Genomic DNA, 21241 nt, shown 5'->3' on the forward strand with positions numbered 1-21241 from the left:
TTTCCGGGCTTATTGGCCGTGGTCTAACTGGAGTAGAAATTCCAGACGTTTCGGCTTGCTTTGCTGCAGCCATCATCAGTGGTTTGAGTTTGGTGAGACTGATTCCTGGCTTTGGTGGCTCCGGTATTTAAGCAAACTGCTGCTGGGCTGCTGGTCCTGATTGGGAGGTGTTCTCAAGCCACTGGTGGAATAAGGTTCCTGATTGGATGAGATTCAAGCCGCTGGATGATCCTGGTACCTGAGTGGATGGGATTCACAAGCCGTGGTGGCTGCCGGTTTCCGATTGGATTGGACTACAGTATGTTTTTGACTGTTGTGGCGAGCGGATCTAAGGGTAGGGTGCCATGTTTTTGGTAAATTGAAATTCTCCTCTTTTCTGTTGAAATTAAAGAGGTGTTTGAAAATTTCTATAGCTTTGCGATGAAAACGGGCAAAGTAATGAGATGTTGTAGCCAAGATTTCTGTGTCTTTAAATTTGATGTTGTGGGCTCCTTCTTGTTGGCTGTGTTCCGCTACAGCTGACTTATCATAGTTTCCTAAACGGCAATGACGAACATGCTCAGAAAAGCGTGTCTTGATGCTGCGCTTCATAGTTCCGACATAAACTGATCCACAGGAGCACGGAATTTTTTTAACTCCAGATGTAGACAAAGGGTCACAGGGGTCCTTCACCGGGCGATAAGAATTCCTGAGTTGAGTGGTGGGCTTGAAAATGGTCTTGATGTTGTGTTTTTCAAGGAGTTTTCCAATTCGGTCAGTAACTCTGTGTAGGTAGGGTAAGAATACTTCCCTAATGGTTCAGATGGGGTAAATTTCTGTTTGTTATTTTGGGACCTCCTGGGATGAAGGGCTCTTCTAATTTCTCCTCTAGTGAATCCATTGGCTTGAAATGCTAGCTCAAGGTGTAGCAAAGCAAGCCGAAACGTCTGGAATTTCTACTCCAATTAGACCACGGCCAATAGGGTGTCCCGTTCATATATGAGAAAAAAATAAATTTGAGCTACACTATCACAAGAGGTGTCAAAATTTGCGAAACTTTTCACAGATCACGAAAAAGGTGAAAAAAATGGAATTGCGTGTCATCTTGAGGGCTCTACCGCTCTTTGAAGTTTTGCATATTTCACATTTTTGACAGACTTAAACGATATGATTTAAAAAATAAAGTTTAGAAAGCATTTTATTTAAGAAACTAATGAAACAAAGCACAAGAAAACAAAATAAACAAACTACAGTTTATAAATAATGACAAAAGTTTAGAAATTAAACTTATTTTTGTGTCCAAAATTTGGCATTTCTGTGCGAGATTGCAACCTGGTTCTAACGAAGTCATCTCTAGAAGTAGCGTTAGTAACACTTTGTGAAGCCTGTGTTATTAGTTTAACACATCTTTCCACAGATTGTGAGTGGCAAGGAAAGTCAACGATTTCCAAGCTATTATCTTTTGCCATAATTTGAAGGTTCTCGTTAGAAATATGTCGAAGAACCGGTGGTGCTGTAACCTGACACTCTTTCCAGACAATTATTTCCGTATAATCTTTAGCAGAGAAGTTAATTTTTGGTGTTTTAAATATTCTGCGTTTAGTGCTACTTTCAGCCTCTCTAGCTTTTTTTATTCTTCGTAATGCTAACTCCCGAATGTGCTTCCTATCATCAAACAACATACTGACCAGCAGGTTTTCTGGGTGCGCAAAAAAAAGCATTTCTTTCGATAACAGAATACACAACAGATTTCAAGTTTTCGGGTAAAAATCGAGAGTACACAATCATTTGAAAAAGATGTTTGGCTGCTTCCTTAAAAGATGACTTTTGCTTGATCAAGAACCAAACTGGAGCGTACACTTTAACCACGTAGTTAACAAGTAATCGCAAATTTTCTGTTGGATTAAGAGTACTTACATAAAGTCCGAGTATACGATTAGCAGAAGTAAGTCATCTCGAGTGCGCCATTTTTCCAGGTTGGCGATTTGCCAGCTCAGGACTACAGAAACCAGTTGATACAGCTTGACAAATCTCATAAAGATATTTTTGATCCGTGCTTAGTTCATCAACCACATTTTTCGGCAAATTAGGCAAATTATCATCCACCGCGCAAAAAAACAATGTCATTTTATTTTCACAATCAGCTAACTGTTTTCCAATAGGTCCGGAATATTCTTTAGGACCCAAAGTGCAACCATCTAAGGTCAAGAATAAATGACGAAGGGGTAATTCGTTGGCATGAAGCATACACACCATTGCAATGGTCTTTCCAAATCATCCTCTAAATATTGAATCACGCCACCCTTCCAACCGGTGTTTATTGCAGTTCCGTCACATCCAACGCAAATCACGTCTTCTAAATTCAAGCATTGACCTTCTAATAGAGCTGTAATCGAAGTTAGAATTGCCTTTGCAGTGCTACGACTTGGCGTTGTGTGTCCCAAATAAATTGATCCGGGTTCTGCTAAAATTGAGACGTGCTCTTCTAAAATTTCTTTGCGATGGTAACGAGCTCCTATTTTCTCATTTATCAGAGTCTTGTCTTTACGTCCATCAAAGTAAATGCTTTTTATAACAATACTTCCGATATCTTTGGAAGCTTCTTTCCGAGCTTTAGCTACAGCTCTGTGGATTTTGTTTTTATCAACAACTAGAGTTAAATCTTCTTTTGAAACCAAGCCGACATCAGCTAAAACTGCAGAAGCAACAGCAGCAGCAGATCGCGTCGACAAACTGTATCTATCACAGACCTTAGCAACTGTTGGCAAGATCAGTGTATTCCTATTTGTCGCTGAAGTTGATGGTGTCCCTGTAGAGGCCGTATTCGTCTCTGTTATGGGATACGTTTCTGGAGAAAATTCACGCATCGAATCGTCATCAAAATTTGCTGAGACAGAATCGTTATTTTCAGTAGAAGACTTTTTTGCTGCCTTTTCAAGTTTTCTCTGCTGTTGTTTCATTAATCTAGCTGTTTCTTTCTTATCGACACCTCTTATCACCATTTTCCTGTCATTTCTTTGATCCAACAAGAAACTTCTCTCATTGATGGGAACTTTTTTAGGTTTGAAACACGAACAAGACTCAAATACAGGGCACTTACAAGCCGCAACGTCGAAGAGCTTCTCAGATGACTCTAAAAAGCACTTCAGTTTATTTTCAAAACTATCACTTCGTTTGTTTCTGAGGTATCGTTTCAAATTGACGTACTTTTCGAAATAGAATTTTAATAATTGAATTACTCGTTCCTTAGTTACGATTGGAATTGAAGCTTTTGTCCAAATACTGTTGATTTTTTCAGAAACAATTGTATATATATCTGAACTGGAAGGGTCCTTTCCATTATGCATACATTTCTGTTCGCTCCTGACAAATAAAATAAATTTTATGACGTCTTTTACAGTAGGTAGCTGCCGATCATCAAGTTCCTTGTAGGGTCCCAGCATAGCACAAGTAGTCTCACTACGTCTCGAACTCATTACTTAAAACTAACAGAATCGGCATATAACACTAACAATTGCAACTGTACTTTTATAGCATTAAAATTACTTTGGCTACGAAGAAAACACCCGTGAGTCAAGCCAAGAAAGTCCTCGAAACAAGTAAAAGGAATTAGCAAGTTGAAACCAAACAAAGTCGAAGTCGTCAGTAACATATTGTTGCATGCAAATTGAGATGTCGCGCCAAGCTTCGTGGACGATTCTACTGCGGAAATGGGGGTTATTCCCATATAGGCATTTACAGTAGTAATCACCATATGTTTTTTTTTTTTTTTCTGTTCGTGTTGATATTACGAATCACGATCTTTTTATTTCAGCTGTCGAGCTTTTATTTCACAGTAAATTTATAACTTTATTCACAGTACTTCTTTTTCAGTTGCCATAAAAATGACAATTTTTCAAAACTTTGACGATCGGTAGAGCCCTGAAGATATAGTTTTATTCTATTTTTTAAATTATGTTTGTAATTTACGATCGATTTCGCAACTTTGAGAGGTCTTGCATTAAGAAAAACGAAAAAAACATTTTTCGGGACACCCTAACGGCCAATAAGCCCGGAAATGTTATCTCCCCATACAATACCTTTTTTGATCCTTGCTTTCAGTTAGAATCACATTCAAGCTCCTGCAATCATATTTTCCTATTGTTATGTAAGGGCACATATGCAATAAAAAAAGGGGAGGGGGAGGCTTGAAGGGATCCCTTGGCTTCATCATAGGCAGCTCTCCTTGTGAAAATTAGAATAAGCTCTTCATAGGAAAAAAGAATTTACTAATATTATGTTTTTAAGGATACTGAAAAAATATGAAAAGTAGTAAATTTCTCCTGCTTCTAAATGTTTGCCGCTCTTAACAGCTGAACACTCTGCCTTTTTGAAGATTCAGCTCTGCCTTTATGGTTTATGTTCCTAGTATCTTAAATTAAACCTAAAATAAAGTGTACCAGTCAATTCACTTCACCTCTTAAAGATGTACAGGTTTTAGCTCATATTTAGTAGTGAGAATCATACATAATATAATTTTTTGCAAATTAAATAACTTCTGTAAAAGCACTCATTTTTGCGAATCCACCGTAATTACAAAAATTTAAACCTCACGAAACATTTTTTCATTGCAGCTTTTTCAACTTTTGGCTCTGTTCATGAAAAATTCGCAAAATTTTCAGCTCACAATATCACTGATCTTTTTCACGATAATTATTCCCCCCCCCCCCCCGAAAAAAAAAATGCATTTACAGTAGAAAATATGTATTAAAAGAGATTTAATTTATAAAGCTTATAAGTGAATTAGGAAAAAGCATCTATTCAACAAAAAAGTTTTTTTTTAATTAAAACTTGTTATTTTTTGTAGAGCTTTTTATTTTTTGTAAGCTCTCAAACCATGTGCGCCCTCCCACGTGGTGGGTATTGCTGGAGTGCTATTTACGAAACTGGTAACAACTGGTTTTATGTGATTGAGAAGTGTATCTTCCAAAAGATAATTATATTTCTATTCTGAAAATCCAAACACTATTTTTAAACTTTCACCTGGCATTAAAGGGGTATTCTAGTCTATTTTTTTTCCCTTCATATTCTCAAAGTTTAGACCCTTAAGTTTCTAAGCGGATTTATGGAAATTCAAATTATTTTTGGAGTTAGTTAATTTTGTTTAAATCAACTTTTGCTGAAATGAGACTGTAAACTTGAAATGTGTTTTTCTCGAAAAATAGTTTTTCGATACGGTTGACAACATATCTCAAGTTCTGATTTGCATGAAATTTGGTTCTTAGTACTATCAAAATTGTCTCCACGTAGGGTTTTTTGTAATTTTTGATTTTTATTATTTTTTAAAAAATACCAAAGTTTAGAAAAGGAGCCAAAAAATGAACTTTTCAAAAAGACACCGTTTTGTGAAAAAAATAAATAAAAATAAAATATTTTCAAATCAGCTACGTCCAGACAATTCTAAATCCTTGTTTAATAAGAATTACCTTAACTTTATGTTTGAGATCACCCGGAGGATTGGAATAGCCCCCCCCCCCCTTTTTAGAGTTCCCACTTTGCCAGCCACCACCAACTACAATTTTGAATTTTTTTTCAACTATTATACATTTTCATACTTTTAAAGTATCAATAAAAAACTGATAAAAATGGATCGTGAAAATAACAACTTTATTTTCTCCTATTAAGCCGAAAAATCACCTTAAAATCAAGCCTCTAGACTAGAATACTCCCTTAACTGAATGGAAATCCTAAACCGTTTCATTTTTCCTTCCATCTTACTATAAGTTAAATAAATTTCTTTCTGCATAAGAAGTAAAATAAGAATAAGATCATTTCTTATGATGCATTGAAAAAGGCGTTCTTTGTAACGCTGAAACACTTGTCTGCAGTAATCTTCAATTTGTGCTATTTGATGTTGTTATTTCTTATTTCACTCTTAAATATATTACAACTTAAACTATTAGCAAAACTTACAACTAAGTTTTCAACATTGAAAGTGCAAAAATTAATTTTTGTGCATTATTTCTTTTTTGATTCAAATATGTTTGCTTGCTTAAAATGCTCATCTGTTTACAACAAATGCTAATTTCATTGATTTTTTTAAACATTTTGTTTATACTTTGATATGACTGTATTTAAAAGGTTAGCCAAAAAAAATGTAAATAAAATAAATAGTTGCAATACAGTACACATTTTATATTTCATTACTTAAATTATACTTACTTTACAGTAAAGATATAATTTACTTGAAAAAGAAGATTGTAAACTACTTTCAATTAAATTGTGAAAGGAAGCTCGAGTGATGTTGTCACATGATTGCTGACTCGATGATTCATCTGTAGTTTTAAAAGTCATTGCATCACAGAAAAAAGGAATAAATGCTTGCCGTGTTTTTGATGATGACAAAACAGTACTACAATCATTGCATTCATAATACTTATCACATTTTCTCATATGAAGATGCTCAACTATTGATTGGTGTAAATGCACAAACATCATACTGATATAACAAGCGTTGCTTTTCAGTACCTCAGATTTCGCTTCAATATAACTGTGGCAAAACCAACTTTCTGACAGTTCTGAACTATCAAAATGAAAATCTTCAATGCTGTTAAATTCAACTGGTGATTTATTTAGAATATTCTTGCATTTTGAACAAACAATATTATAAGGAATGTTTGGTTTCAGTAAAGTTTTCAAAAGGTTCCTAAAGTTTAAAACACTATTAGGCTTTAGAAGAGTTTTATCAATAAGTGAATCATTGGAAATTTGTAAACGAAACGATAGTTCAAAATTGGATGATTCAGACCCATTTTGTTTGATTTCATATTCACTTTTTACCTGACAATTGACATTCTCATCAGCAGTGTAAACAGATGCCGCTTTTTCTAAAGAGTGAAATGTTGTTGGGATAAAAAAATTGGGAGGGTAAAAAAGTTTTAGTTCGTGGTGCAGGATTGCACCAGAATAAAAACTTATTTCCAAGAAATTTCTTTGAACAATAACCAGCATTTTATCAATCGCATTTGAAGTTTTACATCGAATGTAACACTGAGCCGATAAAATATTTTTATGTACATCTATAGCAAATGAAAACATGGCAAAAAAGGTGAAATTTTCAGACTAATACTATATTACAACAATAAAATGATAACAACTTTCGGGGATATTTCGATAATTGGGAATCTGGCGCTCTTTCTTCATTGGCGTCAATTTTTGGCTTCAGCGCCTGCGCGAGAGGTATTTTTCATTGCAAATCTAAACAAAGCGAACACAAACTTCTATTGACATAGGGTTACTATAAATCAGCAGGGTTACCAAAATATAATTATCAGCACCATAAATGAGACGACCGCGCCAGATTCCCAATTATCGAAATATCCCCCAACTTTCCTTTTTTTCCTGAAGCGATTTCTGACAGAAAAAACAGAAAGGAAAACTCTTGTTGGTCTAACAGAAATTCTGGTATTATTTAGGGTACAGGTGCATGAGTTTCAAATCTCAAACGAACTGAACTGATATTTTCAGAAGAAAACAAGCGAAGCAACAGAAATGCTCTCATCTGTTAAAACTACAACAGTGTAAGAGTTCACAAGTAAACATAAATGAAGGCATGAACGCTGAAAAAGAAAATTAGATTATTGTTTACATTACTTTTGTTTTACCAAAAAAGTCGACACATTCGATCAATTTCAAGGCTGCTCTCTATCCGCATCGCTGATTGAAGCAAAAAATTAACATTACTGCTGCTCAAACTTTGAACTGAAGTAAAAGAAAAACTTTCAGAAATTCAGTGTTTTCACAAAAGTATTGTACTCTAAAACGAGCTTTTTTTTAAAAAACGATTAAGTAAAAGTCATTACGATAACGAAACTACTCATCGATTAGCGTACCTTTTTTTTTCGTTCGCTATGCATGGTGGTCCTCAGGTGAGTTCCCGGCGTTCATTGTAAATTTTTCCCAACATTCTTGCAGGATACAGTGCCTGATCGAAGAGTTGGCGGATTAATTGTCGGACTCAACTGACACAGCTCTTTTATTTGTGACCCAAATAAAAAATATTGCTTTAAATTTATGAAAATTATGTTTTAATTTTAGTGCCCCTGTTTATGTTTCGATTAGTGATGAGTCGCCATCTTGTTTAAAGATATCCTATCGTGTTTATATATTTGAGTTTCACAAAACTCATACTGTCAAAATTACCATGAAGTTTGAAAACGATTTAAAGTTTTTCTTAAACAGTTATTGTTATTTTGGGTGTAGTTTTTTTGTTTATATCAAGTTTCTTAAATCATTCCTTGTTTGGTATCAAGATACTTTGTTGCTAAATATGTTAAAAGGTAAAATGACACCTTTGCTTTACAATCATGTTGTCGTCTTGTTGACGTTACGACGCTGCTTATTTAGTTGGTTTTGCGAATTGTAAGTTAAATATATTGCTAAATTCGATACTGAACGTGATATATGCATTACTTTCTGTTTCAATTTCGGTCATGATTTCTTTTACACTAAGTTATTTCTTTCCTAATTTAAAAATAGAGGGAAAAAAACAACTTCTTTTAAAAATAAATTTTTAATGGGTGAAAATTAAAATATGGTTTTCAGCTGGCAAAAAATGAGTAAATTTCGTTTTGAGTAAGCAGTTGGGAAACCTGACCAGATCTTAAAAAGACTTGAAAATTTTTTTTTTTTTTTTGAGAATTGAAAATAAGTCGATATTTTTGTTTTGATTTCTTTTCCTAAAAATGAAAAAAATATATTTTTTTCTCACCAGTGCAACAGTCATGGAATATTTCAGAAAAATCTTTTGTTTTTTATGGCATGCTTTAGCTATGTTTTAAACAAAAATTACAGGCAAATTAGCAGTGGTACAACAATGGCGTTTCTAATGAGATGGTCTAGAACAGTAAACCTGACTAATTGATTTTGGAAATGAAAAACATTTGTTTCCATTTTATTTATTCCATATAGTGTCCCTTAAAGTCCAACGAAACATTTTTTCTCATAAGGGATGCAGTGTAATATGTGTTTCAAACCTATCCTACATATCATAGGCAGCTCATACAGGGTGGCCTGGGGAGAACTGCCTCCTCACTTTCAAAAGTGAAGGGGCTTTGCTCCTCAATTTTTCAGAGTTTAAAAATAATTCTCAATTGAAAAATATATCAAGACACATGTTTAAAGAACAAATTGACGTAATAAATTTGTTTTATATTTTTCTCTTGTTATTATTTTACAAAAGTGAAAATGGAGCTCTGAATTGGAAGTGGGAAGCCACAGTGGTTAGGCTGAGACCTATAAGTTTTGGTCTCTCCCTGTAGCAAAATGTAAGGCCATTTCCCGGAGACCGGCAGAGTATATTTGTAACGTTAATAAGTTTTAGTGCTAGTTTTTTTCAGTTTATTAAGCCATTGGGCCCTTTAAGGATCTGCCCCCCCCCCCCCTCCTGCATTGCGTGTACTCATATCCGGGCATAACTGAGACTATCTACCTGATTTTTAAGCAGTGTCCTGAATTTTTTCAGAGATTTTTGTTTAATCAATCGTGATGCAAATTTCCATTTAAAAATGTCAACTGAAGGGATGTCCCCCCCCCCCTCCCACACACACTTTTTTGTGAACCAGCTGCCTATGCCCAGGCTTGCCAGACGTCCTGGTTTCCAGATAAAATTCTGGTGTCCCAACCAGTTTACTTCACGTCCTGGTAACTGATAAATTTGATTTATAGACGACCAAAAAGTCAAAATTATAACTATCTGCAGGGGTGATTGTGTTCCGGTATTTTACCGAATTTCCGGTATTTTCGGACGTATTTCCGATATTTTTATGTCCGAAAATACCGGAATTATGTTTTTTTTTGTTATGCTTTTATCTCCCTACCTCCGCAATTTTTAAAAAATTATATAATACTCATCAAATATACCTGCAAGAGCCTTAAGATGGACACCTATCCCTTAAGATGGACAAATGTCAAGATAATTTTGTATAGCACCAGCTCAAAAGTAACTTTGTAACCCATTAAAATTTTAATCAAATGTACACACACTATTTTGACTCTGACTATTGAACTATTTAATACTATGGCATAGGTGCACTTAAGTAATAGGGGTCAAAGATCCCCCCCCCTCCGTTCTCGCTTTGAAACTTTCAGGTATTTTTTGATGAACTCACAATCACCCCTGTATCTGAAGGATTGTTTAGGATAATAACTTTGTCATTTAAGTAACATTAATGTGTAAAGTTAATAATGACTCTGCTTGTGAAGGTTTTTACAGCAAGACTAATCCAAAAGAATTTTAGCCAATGAAAAGTACTAGTGTAAATATGGTTCAAATTTTTTCCCTTTTATTCAAAATGTGTCTACTTACTTTAGTAACTTAAAAATATTTTGTCAGAAATAAAATGTTTACATATACCTGCTTGGGTCATGTACTATTACAGATGGTTTTGGTTCACAATTAGTAACCATTTATTTATTGCATTGAAAATGAACTACTCTTTAAAACAATCTAAAAATCAGCCAAGGACTTGAACCCTTTTACCCACGTCATTGAGCGGGGGGGGGGGGGGGGGGTCATCCTAAGTCCTAGCTAAACATTTTAGAAATCTGGCAAACCTACCTATGCCTCATATACAGTGCAATCTTGATTACTTGACACCTTAAGGGAACCCGAATTCATTGTCGACTTACCTAGGTTCCATAATTTCAATTAGTACATAATTTAATGAATAGTATTTCTTCAAGGTATTGTACCCTGCTTATACAACTTTCTCTTTATGTTGATTTTTCACTTGCATCTTAACTTAAAATTCATTTATGAATTTGAAGAGTAACTTTTTATATGTGTGCATAAGTACATGCATAGTGATGTTCTGACTTTCCCGGATCTATGTACCTGTAGAGCAATGGGGGGGGGGGGGGTCAAGAAACAAAAGAATATTTTAAAAAACAGATAAAAAACCTCTACTCAAATTTCAAAAGTAGAAAATATTTTCAACATTACTATAAAAATCAGAATTATAAGTCGCACATAACTGCTCAAAACCTTAAAGTTAAAATAAATACATAAATAAACAGACTCAACAAATGGTACAAATATTGAAGCAGTTTAAAATAAATAACATTCACATTTCTTAAAAAAATTATTTTGGGGGGGGGGGGGAAGCAATCCAGTGGTCAGTTATGCAGTGGCGTACCAAGACAGATGGGGGCCTGGGGCGCTACTCGAAATGGGGGCTTACCTGGTATTAAAACTGAAGTTTCTCAAACTATGTGTACGTACCATATATTACAGTAATTATTTTAAGCAGTACATTTTTACATATTTCAATAGTGTTGGTTTGATTTCGGACACTATTATAAATACCACAGTAAAACACGTGGTTTTAAGTAAAATTAAGTAAATACTATATTTTTAATAAAATTGTGCTTTGTCAGAAAATATCAAAAACGGAAAAAAGTCCTAAAATTATATTGTATCTTAAAAATTTATTGCATCTGAACATCCAAGTACAGTGAGCAGAAACGTTTAGGCGTTCCAGATTTAATTAATTTTAGGATAAAAATTGGCTTTTACAGAAAAAAAACCTTTACTATTCCTTTGAGTAAGACACACCAGGGAACTATTTCCCTAATAACATCACCTAATCTCAGAGAAAAATATTTTTAAAACATGCTTACCTAAATAAGGATGAAATTCACATGTTCACAGTCTAAATAAAACTTTTCTGCAGGTCTCACTCACAAGAAAAAAAAAAAAATCCTAACTATCACATTTCAACGCAAATGGAGCAGAATCACGGAGGAGACGGTTACATTTGAGGCAGTGAGAAGCAAAGTGATGCAAGTGGCAAAATTAAAAATTTGGAGGTAACCAGTACACATAGTAGGTGAAGGCCTCTGTCTTGGGGCAAGAGTGTCCTGGTAGGCGCTGCTGTATAGCATGATTTAGAAAAAAAGAATATCAATGAAAGCCTACCTAGGCTATAAGCGTTTTACTCAAAACTTGAAAATGTCCACTTACATCCCTTTGCTTCTCACTGCCTCATATGAGCCAAGGACGAATTTTACACAAAATGCATTTGCAATTTATACACTTGTAATGTAATTTTTCGTTACACCGTGATGGAGTACTCTTTAGTAGAACAAAGAGTACTCCAACTTTCCATTTGGTATCATTTTTGAACCGTTTCACCACTGGAAGCCATATTTGAATTATGCAGTGATAAAGGAGTCCGCTGCCTATAATGCCATAAGCCTTATAAATGCGACTTTTACGTAATTATAAGTTTTTAGATAGCTTAAACACTGTATTGCCTTTTTAAAAATAGCGATAGGGGGTAAAAATCATTAAGTATTTTATTTATTATTTTACATACGGAGTTATTCAAGGAAAAATATTTTTGTATTTCCACAAGAGAGTAATTCACAACTTATTGGAATATTGCTTTAAAAAATAAATTAAAAAATATAACTTCAATAAAACAAAGATTTTCAATTATTTATTTTTCAGTATTTTAAAGTACTACTATGAAGAAATTCGCGAGAAAAATAACAATATTCAACTACAAAAAAGCAATGAGTGAAATAATTTTAAATCCGATAAAAAATTTAGTAGGTTGTTTGTTTTTGTTTCTTACTTGAAAGTAATTGAATATTACTATACTTGGTTATCCTGACTTTAAGCTGACATCTTACTGTAGTTCAAAAGGACAGATTATCTTAAACAATGTCTTAATAATTTTATGTGCAACACATTTTAAATTTTCGCTATCTGTACAGGTAAATATTAATTATTACAAGAGCTAATTTTTATAAAGGACTCACGTCCTCTAACTCTGGTATATTATAGTATACATAAGAGAAACAGTTAATAGAAAAACAGAAACCTAATGTGCTTGAGATCAAAACTCTTTCTGTTATCTGTTAACTTTCAAAAAAAAAAAAAAAAAAAAAAAACACGTATCTTAAAAATGTTAAATATTATATGTTTACAGTGCGCTTCCGTTCAGGTTATTTTCATTTACAGTACAACTTCATTTTTCCGAACTAGCGAGAACCAAAGGCAATCCGGATAACGAAAATCCGGATATGATGATTTAAGCATATTTAAAATATTGTGTGGGTGGAAAAAATATATTGAAACTAAGTCGAAAATTTATCGTTTTAGTTCAATTTATCCTCAAAATAACCCTAGTATTTTCTAAATAAAAATTGGTAGCCTCCCAAACTTTAAATTGAATCTCCATTATTATAGTGCGAGATTTTTTTCGAAAAATGAGAAAAATTATAAAATTCAACAAATTTGTATTACATCCATTCAAATTATATAAACAATGCCTTACCTACTCTCCTAACGTCTTTAGCATTTAACCACGATGATAAATAAGATGAAGATTATTGGGGGCCTCTTTTACGTGGTCTTTTGCTCTCTTTCTGAATTCAGCTTCAAATAGTTTTTTCGACTTATCTTAAAATTGGTTTAAAACTATACAAGATGAGCAAAAAATATCCTGAGAACGGAGTAAAAAGAAAAAAAAAGTTCGTGGTACGAGCTAGAGAAGATACTCTGAAGAATGGTTGTGGTTCTGTTGGATAAAGATAGTGGTTCCAATTCCTAAGCCATAGGCTACGGCCAAGGGAACAGTGTAACTATTTTCCCTTAGGCCCTTGGGGTGGGGTAGACAAGTTCTCGTCATTGTAAAAGCTGAGAGGAAGACATTATGTTGACAACTTTATGACGTTTAATTGTAGAAAAAGGACGTTTGAGCATTTCCGCTGTTTTGTATTGGTGTGTATTTCCCTCAGCATTAGCTCCCATATTTCTCCTCCGAGAGGAAAATTCTTAGATAAGACATAACAATATTGGTCACTCTGAGAAAATACATTCATGCTCTTTACTGCGCCCTACTCTCTCTTCGTGTATCCTTCCCACTCTTTATCTACATTAAACCATGCAAATTTTCTGCCAACGCCTGCACAGCGTGTTTTTCTTCTTCTTTTTTTTTTTTTTTTTTTTTTGGGGGGGGGGGTGACTTTTAATAACTTGTCCTTTTTTAAAAATCAATTCTAAGCATTTATTTAGTCAGTTTAGCACACCCAAAATATGGCGCCCGGTGCACGAGCCCCGTCTGCCCCCCTCTAGTTACGTCCCTGATTATCGGACAAAGGGCTAGGAACTATTTCTTTTGCTTGGCCGCAGCTCATTTCTCCATAGTCAAGTAAGCTTGCAATCGAGTATAGAATGGATGGGAGAAGGTATTATGCAGTCAAGGTCAAAAGTCCCGAAGGATTGACCAATTAAACAGTTTTACGGTGTCGAAAGGGGCATAGCAAAAAGGAAGTCCCCTTTGCTTGAGTCAGAAGGGGTCCGATTTGTTCTTAAAAGTTACAGTTTCGGGCACACAGGAGACGAAACTTAAAACCACAAAAGTGCAGCTGGTAAAAAGAAAAATTTATCTGACTGATTTTTCCAACGCCACAAAGGATAGACAACTTCTCATTTAGGAATGGATTTTCTTGGTTATATGTTTGAATTTGGTTTCAATAAAAAAATTTTGAAAAAAAAAAATAGAACCGACTTCAAAATTGCTCTAAAAAGTGAAAAATAATTTTATTCTTTAAACACCTTCGATAATACTTTTAAACATAATTTTTGAAGTTGGCGCAAAAACGATCGATAAAATCATTCACAGCCATAACTCAACTACAAGTATAAATTTAACCAGGTCCTGTTTCTTCACTACCACATGCATTACGCATTGATGACAGCATATTTGAGTAACGATATAAATGTTTCGTTCCTAAGTTTGGATGATTTTTTGATAAAAATATGAACGAAGCATGGTTACAATGGATTTTACTTTTTGTTTTTGCGCCAACTTCAAAAATTATGTTTAAAAGTATTATCGAAGGTGTTTAAAGAATAAAATTATTTTTCACTTTTTAGAGCAATTTTGAAGTCGGTTCTATTTTTTTTTTCAAAATTTTTTTATTTCATTCTTTTTAGTGTAAATGTAGATATTTCAGTAAAAGTAAGAAGTTACCTAGTAAGAAGTGCGGCTCTATATCACTGTATTGCTTTAGAAAAGCCTTTATTCAAAATTATCATTATAATTACTATTAATGTTACAGTTATATGGCACCAAACTTTTATAACAATGAGTTTCATATTGTCGCGTAGATGAAGATAGCGAAGACAATGTGAAAGCCAAATGAAGCGAATACTCGTTAGTCTCAACTCGAGATCTTTATTCAGAACCACGAATGAACGTTACATCTCCTTATATACAACTTGAAAAAGTGCTGGAACTTTCCAGACTTGAAAAGATACAGAAATTAATGGAACATTCGAGAAAATACGGGAAACAGTAGAAACGAAATTTTAGTAAAATTCACTTTGTCCTAGTCGGGATTTGAACCCGGGTTGCTCGTGTGGGAGACGAGAATTCTACCACTGAGCCACCGTTATCCACGGATGAAAAGAGCGAACTTCGCTACAATATGATTTTAATCATTTAATAGGGAAATTTACTGTTTTTTTGCCCATAACTTTTTATCTAAAGAACAAATATGGTCAAACAAAGTAATGGGACCTAAGTTGAGCCATCCTCTATCCATTAAAAAAAGAATCATCAAAATCGGTTCACTAGGTGAGACGCTATGAGTGGACAAACAAAAAAAAAAAAGCATACATACGGTATGAACTGATAACCGCCTCCTTTTTGAAGTCGGTTAAAAATAGTGTATGAATTAAGACTAGACCATCGTAGTCTTAATACACAAAACAAAACATAAAACAGATATTTTAGCTGTATACTGTAATGATCAAAAATTATAAACGTGCATCTGTTATGCATTAGTTTTTTTTTAGTAATAAATTGTTTGAAAAAAAATGCATAAAACTTTGCTGAAAGCACTTAACAAAATAAAAGCAAATGATTTTTATAGGTTTAGTTAATTTAAAAATTTGGGGCCCCCATTAAATTCGTGGCCTTTGCCTTTGAACACTAGGACGGGTCACTATGCAAAAAAGTCATATTTAACAAAATTTATGATATATACTCGCATATATTATAGGTAACTGATTAATATTTCTAATCATGATGTATATGACAGATCTACAGGAAAAAATAAGACACAATTTCGGGGCTTATGCCAAAGCGGGGCCTGTGGGACATAATTTGCCCTCTCTTCGTTTAGGCAAGAGTCACTGAAAAAATATTCATTCTGCATAAAAAGTCAACTTTTTATTTATCTAAAACATGACATAAGGCACGTCTGGCGAAAAAGAAAACGAATTAAAATTTTGGGGCCTATGTCAAAGCGGGACCTGGGTATCATAACCCTCCATTGATCCCGAAGAGGTATTGATTGTATCCCTGAACAAATATTTGGTCTTTAAAAAAATTATGATTTATTAAGCCAACTTGTTTAAGCATTCAAACCAAGATATGCGACAATATTGGTGAAAACCAAAAATTGAAATTTGGGGGCCTATGTCAAAGCGGGGCCTGGGGCGGACCGCCCCCTCCGCCCCCCCTTCGGTACGCCACTGCAGTTATGGGCCCTAAGGATTTCTTGCAGAGAGGCCTAAAATTTATAGATCTAAGCCTAGGTTCTAATAATTTAAACTTTGACATTGACAACGTTTACCTCTTTTTACTTTCATAGTAGTTTTGTAAAGGTATTCCAGCACAAATCGGCGCGTGCATTAACAGTCGGAGTCGGACTGATTTTAGGGTAAAAGAGTGGGAGTCTTTCGAAAATATGCCCACTCCAACTCGAGGTATTTTTATTTCTTTAATTTTCACCGACTCTCCTTGCATTTTTAAAAAACTGAGTACGTATTAATTTGATTGCATGCTACTAATTAGAAAATGCTTGTCATTGTGGCAACCAGCTGGCCTAATTGTTTACCAAACTCTTTGTAACAGCTACCTATGCCGTCTCCTAAGTTTGCTTTTTTTCAATTTTATTTAAGTGATAGAACTGTCAGCAAACAGTTTTGTTGCCTTACATTTCCTAAGTAATCACTTTCAAATAAAAATAACAATATATTTTTGACCTCCATTTCAGTTATAAAATAATAAAAGGAATAGAAAGGAATCGCTTGAGCAAGTCCTGAAACTTCTGAGGGTGCTTGGTTAAATTCAAATAAACGTTGGCGCAAATCCAAGAAATCCGATAAAATATAAATATATATATTTTTTTAATCTTATGATTTCTTGGTTACAACACTCAATAATAGTAGTTAATCCTAAAATCTTCTTAATTAAGGTTAATTCTAAAGCTGCCAATAAAACTAAAATTAAAATTTGAGCCAAGAAATGTAGCTATAGTAAAGGCTATTCATACAAAGCTGTATGCCGCTGCATTTTGGGTTAAATTTGCTCTAGACATACATGTACCCGACCTCTTTCTGCAATATAGTGCAGTATTTTCGTTAAAATTTTTAAGGTAAAATTTAAGATTTAGGGGGATATTATTGGGGAAATGTTTCAGAAGTAAAGTATTTCAATTTTTATAAACTCTGAGATCAAGTTGAGGTAACACCTACCAGATGGGTGTCACCCGGGAGGGGGGGAGGACTGTCTCCTGTCGTAAATTTTTTTGACTTAGCAAAAAAAAAAAAAAAAAAACCCCTCAAGTTACAGCTTTCAAAATTTGAAAGCATAGGATTTGATCAATGTCTGTTAGTTAAACATTAAAGGGGAGCAAATTAATCCTACTCAATTTTTTTTAAAAATGTGATTTTTAAGTAATTTCATTTTAGAAATAGCAACTATTGGATAATTTGATTTTCAAATTGAATTTCTAACGTTGTATACATCTTAGGTTTACAATAAAATACAACGCAAAAATTTTTAAAAAAGGAATTAATTATTCAATCTCTGTTTAGGGGTTTCCTCCCTTCCCATGAGGAAGGGGGATTTGAAAAAAAATAATAATAATAACAAAGCCGGAGTCGGTAGTGTCCAAGTCCAGGAGTTAGAGTCAGCAATTTTTCTTCCGACTCTGCAGCCCTGGTCAACACATCATTTTTTCACTAAACATTCCAAGAAGAGGTAAACACTGTCAAGACCAGGGTTGGCAAGTTTCTGCCGAGGCGGTTAAAACCACTGGTAGAAACCGGTTAAAACCGGCGTGGCAAAAACCACTTTCTGCCACTTTGCGGCAGAAACTGGCAAAAACTCACAAAATGAAAAATTAATTCTTGATATACAACAGAAAATGCATGGAAAAAATGATTAATTGTTAACCAAAGTACTGTAATTTTATTACAAAATTATCACAATTCAAAATCAAATGTTACATTGTTTGGACCCTGCTATTGCCTCTTAGAAAAGATGATTTCAAAAATCTAAATAGGTTCTCAATTTACTACGCACAAATGAGAAATTTTAGAATATCCTTAAAACAGAAGAGCTAGCAGACAATGTATCAAGGAGCAAGCAATGTTCGTGAAACTTTTATCTATTGTATAACTGTTACATCTTGTAGTAACTGGGGTTGTGGTAAAAATTTGACTGGAAAAATAAGTTTTGAGAAATGGGGCCAATTTGTTTTTCACAGTGACATTAGGTACAAAATTTAGGCAAGTAAAATTTTGGCACTTTCTTCTTGAAGCACATGATATAATTTCAATCACGAACAATTTAGAGGAAGCATTTAAGTGAGCAAATTACAATCAGTAATGCCTGTTTAATTCTGTACGTCACTCCTCTCTCCTAAGCACCCCCTACATGATATTTTATCCTTTGTTAAATTAATCCAAATACTACGAGCCTCTGCAACTGGAAAGTTCCCATTCTGAACTAAATCAAGGGCACTAGCATGGGATTTTATTTTTTTAAATGATGTTTAATTTTTTAGTTTACCTAAACAAATATCATTTACTAATTACTTGAGTTATTAAAGACATTTTTAAGTTTTTTGCCTAGTTTTCTGCCGGTTTTTACCGGTTATAACCAGGTTTCTGCCACTGGCACGGCAAAAACTAGTTTCTGCCGGCAGAAAGCCAACCCTGGTCAAGACCCAAGCTCAACTATCCAGAGCCACACTATACAATTTTTTTAAAGAATCATTTTAAGTGGTAGTTCAAAGTGGAACTTAATAAATTTTAAAGCAATGGCGCAGTTTCTTGTTGTGTAAATATTTTACAATAGAAATCCACTTTAGTTTAGAACATAGTTTTTTCGTGACTTCATACAAAAGTATTATTAGCTGATGAAACATTACTTGTTTAATTAAATTTAGGGGCCATGAAAAATGGATGAGAATGATGCTTTGGAAACAGATACTGAAAGTAAAGATGAATTGGAAAGTAGAAAGGCTCAAGAAGTTATAGGCCTACTATTACAGGTAATTATTATTATTTTTGGTGCATGTTTTTATTTTTAAAAGAATGTTTTCTCCATACTATTTCCTCATCCCCACTTCTACCCACTTATTTGACCTTTTTACTTATTTCAAGTATTTTTCTACTGAAATATGACATTTATTGGTGGCTGTTATCGTTGTTTTGGTCAACAAAATGTTTTTGAGGTCTTATTCTGGTTTAGAACATTAAATTATTGATGGTATCAAGATTTATCACCTGCCCTCCCTCCTTTTTTCATTAAATGTTCATTATTGTTTGTTTAAAAAGCAGCACAAAATTTTCTCAGATAAGATTATCAGGAATTTATCTGGGCTATTTTATTTCAGTTAAAATTTTCTGAGGATTTTGAGACTTTCTTCTTCTTCTTCTTCTAATGGGGGCTGTTTTTTTTTTTTTTTTTTTGACTATTTTAACTTTTTAGCAGACCTAGTGCAATCCCTCGATAGGGCATCCAGTCTTTCATGTGCCACCATTAAGGCGCGGATGTCAATGGCACGTATAATTTGGATGCCCTGCTTCCACCAGATGGAGGCATTTGTGCTCTCTTTTGATGCAAAATTGCACTAGGAATTTAATTTTGCCTAGGGAATCTAAACCAAACAAATAGCCAGGGAATTATTTTCTGCATCTTGAAAATCCACCGACTGGTCACCATAGGTCAAAACCTGGATCCCCAGGCGTTGAAGGCCAGCGCCTAGCCACCAGCCGCGCAGATTTTGAGGCTAAAGTAGTAAAAACATATTCGATTTCCGGTAGTAAACTTATTCTTTGGTTTAATTTTTTTTTAATTTTAACTATACTTAAACCCTCTTTCCTTTGTACAAAATATTATTGTCATCAGCAATAATGATGGATAGCAAAACTGTTGCTTTTAATGCTGGGTTATGTATTTAAATCTTAAAAACTTATTTATTAAAGCAGAGTTTCTTGAAGTTTTTCTTAACAAAAAAAAAAAAACTACAATGCTGCAAATAAACAAAACTATTAATAAATTTGCACGTGTCTTTATTATTTTCTCCTCTGATTTAATCTATATTTGCTTTAATATCTTTTCAGAAACCTGAGGACAACAGTGAGACATTACAACAAGTCAACTTTTCTGTTGTTGAAAAAGCTGTCCCAGACAATTCAAATTCATCTGTAAGAGTTTCTGTTGCTGCGGTCAGCATTGAACATTTGTCACGTTTCATTAACAGAAGCTGGTATGTTGTTGGAATCTGGTGATATTATTCAACAATCCTTAGGCAATGCATCTTCATCTATGCACTTAGAAGATAATACTCCTACGTTCGTGCAATGTTATGAACCAATTGATGAATCGGATAATGGTGATGTGGTGGCAAAATTCATCGATGGTCAACCTGTTCAATTGGAAGATGGTACCACAGCATTTATCCATACGTCTCCAAGAGGTAATATACCTGTCAAAAATTTAAATCTTTAATTTCTTGGAATACTTTTTTTTTTTTGCTTCTGATTTGTTAACATTTTATGGTAAATTTTTTTCTTCTTCTTTTGGGCTTTATGTAGAAGGACTGCAGCCTGTGCAATTGGAAGATGGCACAATGGCATATCTATCTCAAAGTACTGCCGAGCTTTTCAATGGAGAGGCTTCTACTTTAGATTTAGAAAACATTGCTTCATCTGAGGTTTGTTATTGATACTGTTCCTTTCAATAGAACATTTGAAGAAAAACTTTAAAGTATGACTTTTGAACATATTAATGAACTTATCATTATAATTTGGTTTTATTACATAATACAGTGAAATCCAGGCCCAGATCTATAAATTTTGCCCCCCCCCCCCCTTGCAACAAAAGCTGTAGAGCCCCCCTTTGGAGCCAGCAGTGTATATTTGCAACGTTAACAGTTCTTAGTGCTAGTTTTGGAACTAATGTCATAT

At 34.0% G+C, this 21241-nt stretch overlaps 2 protein-coding genes across 2 annotated transcripts in view; one reads left to right on the forward strand and one right to left on the reverse strand.

The window, feature by feature from the left end:
- Positions 1–7569, reverse strand: part of LOC129228035 (uncharacterized) — a 14535-nt gene extending 6966 nt beyond the window's left edge. The window contains exon 1 of the mRNA XM_054862664.1: positions 6181–7569. Coding sequence (XP_054718639.1) covers positions 6181–7056 — 876 coding nt within the window. The 5' untranslated portion in view covers positions 7057–7569. The remainder of the gene's footprint in view (positions 1–6180) is intronic.
- A 292-nt stretch (positions 7570–7861) lies between these two features.
- LOC129228350 (zinc finger protein 76-like) overlaps positions 7862–21241 on the forward strand; it is a 32930-nt gene continuing 19550 nt past the window's right edge. The window contains 5 exon segments of the mRNA XM_054863029.1: positions 7862–7886; positions 19216–19320; positions 20396–20496; positions 20498–20751; positions 20870–20992. Coding sequence (XP_054719004.1) covers positions 19228–19320; positions 20396–20496; positions 20498–20751; positions 20870–20992 — 571 coding nt within the window. The 5' untranslated portion in view covers positions 7862–7886; positions 19216–19227.

The sequence above is a fragment of the Uloborus diversus genome, chromosome 8 (genome assembly GCF_026930045.1).
Source record: "Uloborus diversus isolate 005 chromosome 8, Udiv.v.3.1, whole genome shotgun sequence".
Lineage (NCBI taxonomy): Eukaryota > Metazoa > Arthropoda > Arachnida > Araneae > Uloboridae > Uloborus > Uloborus diversus.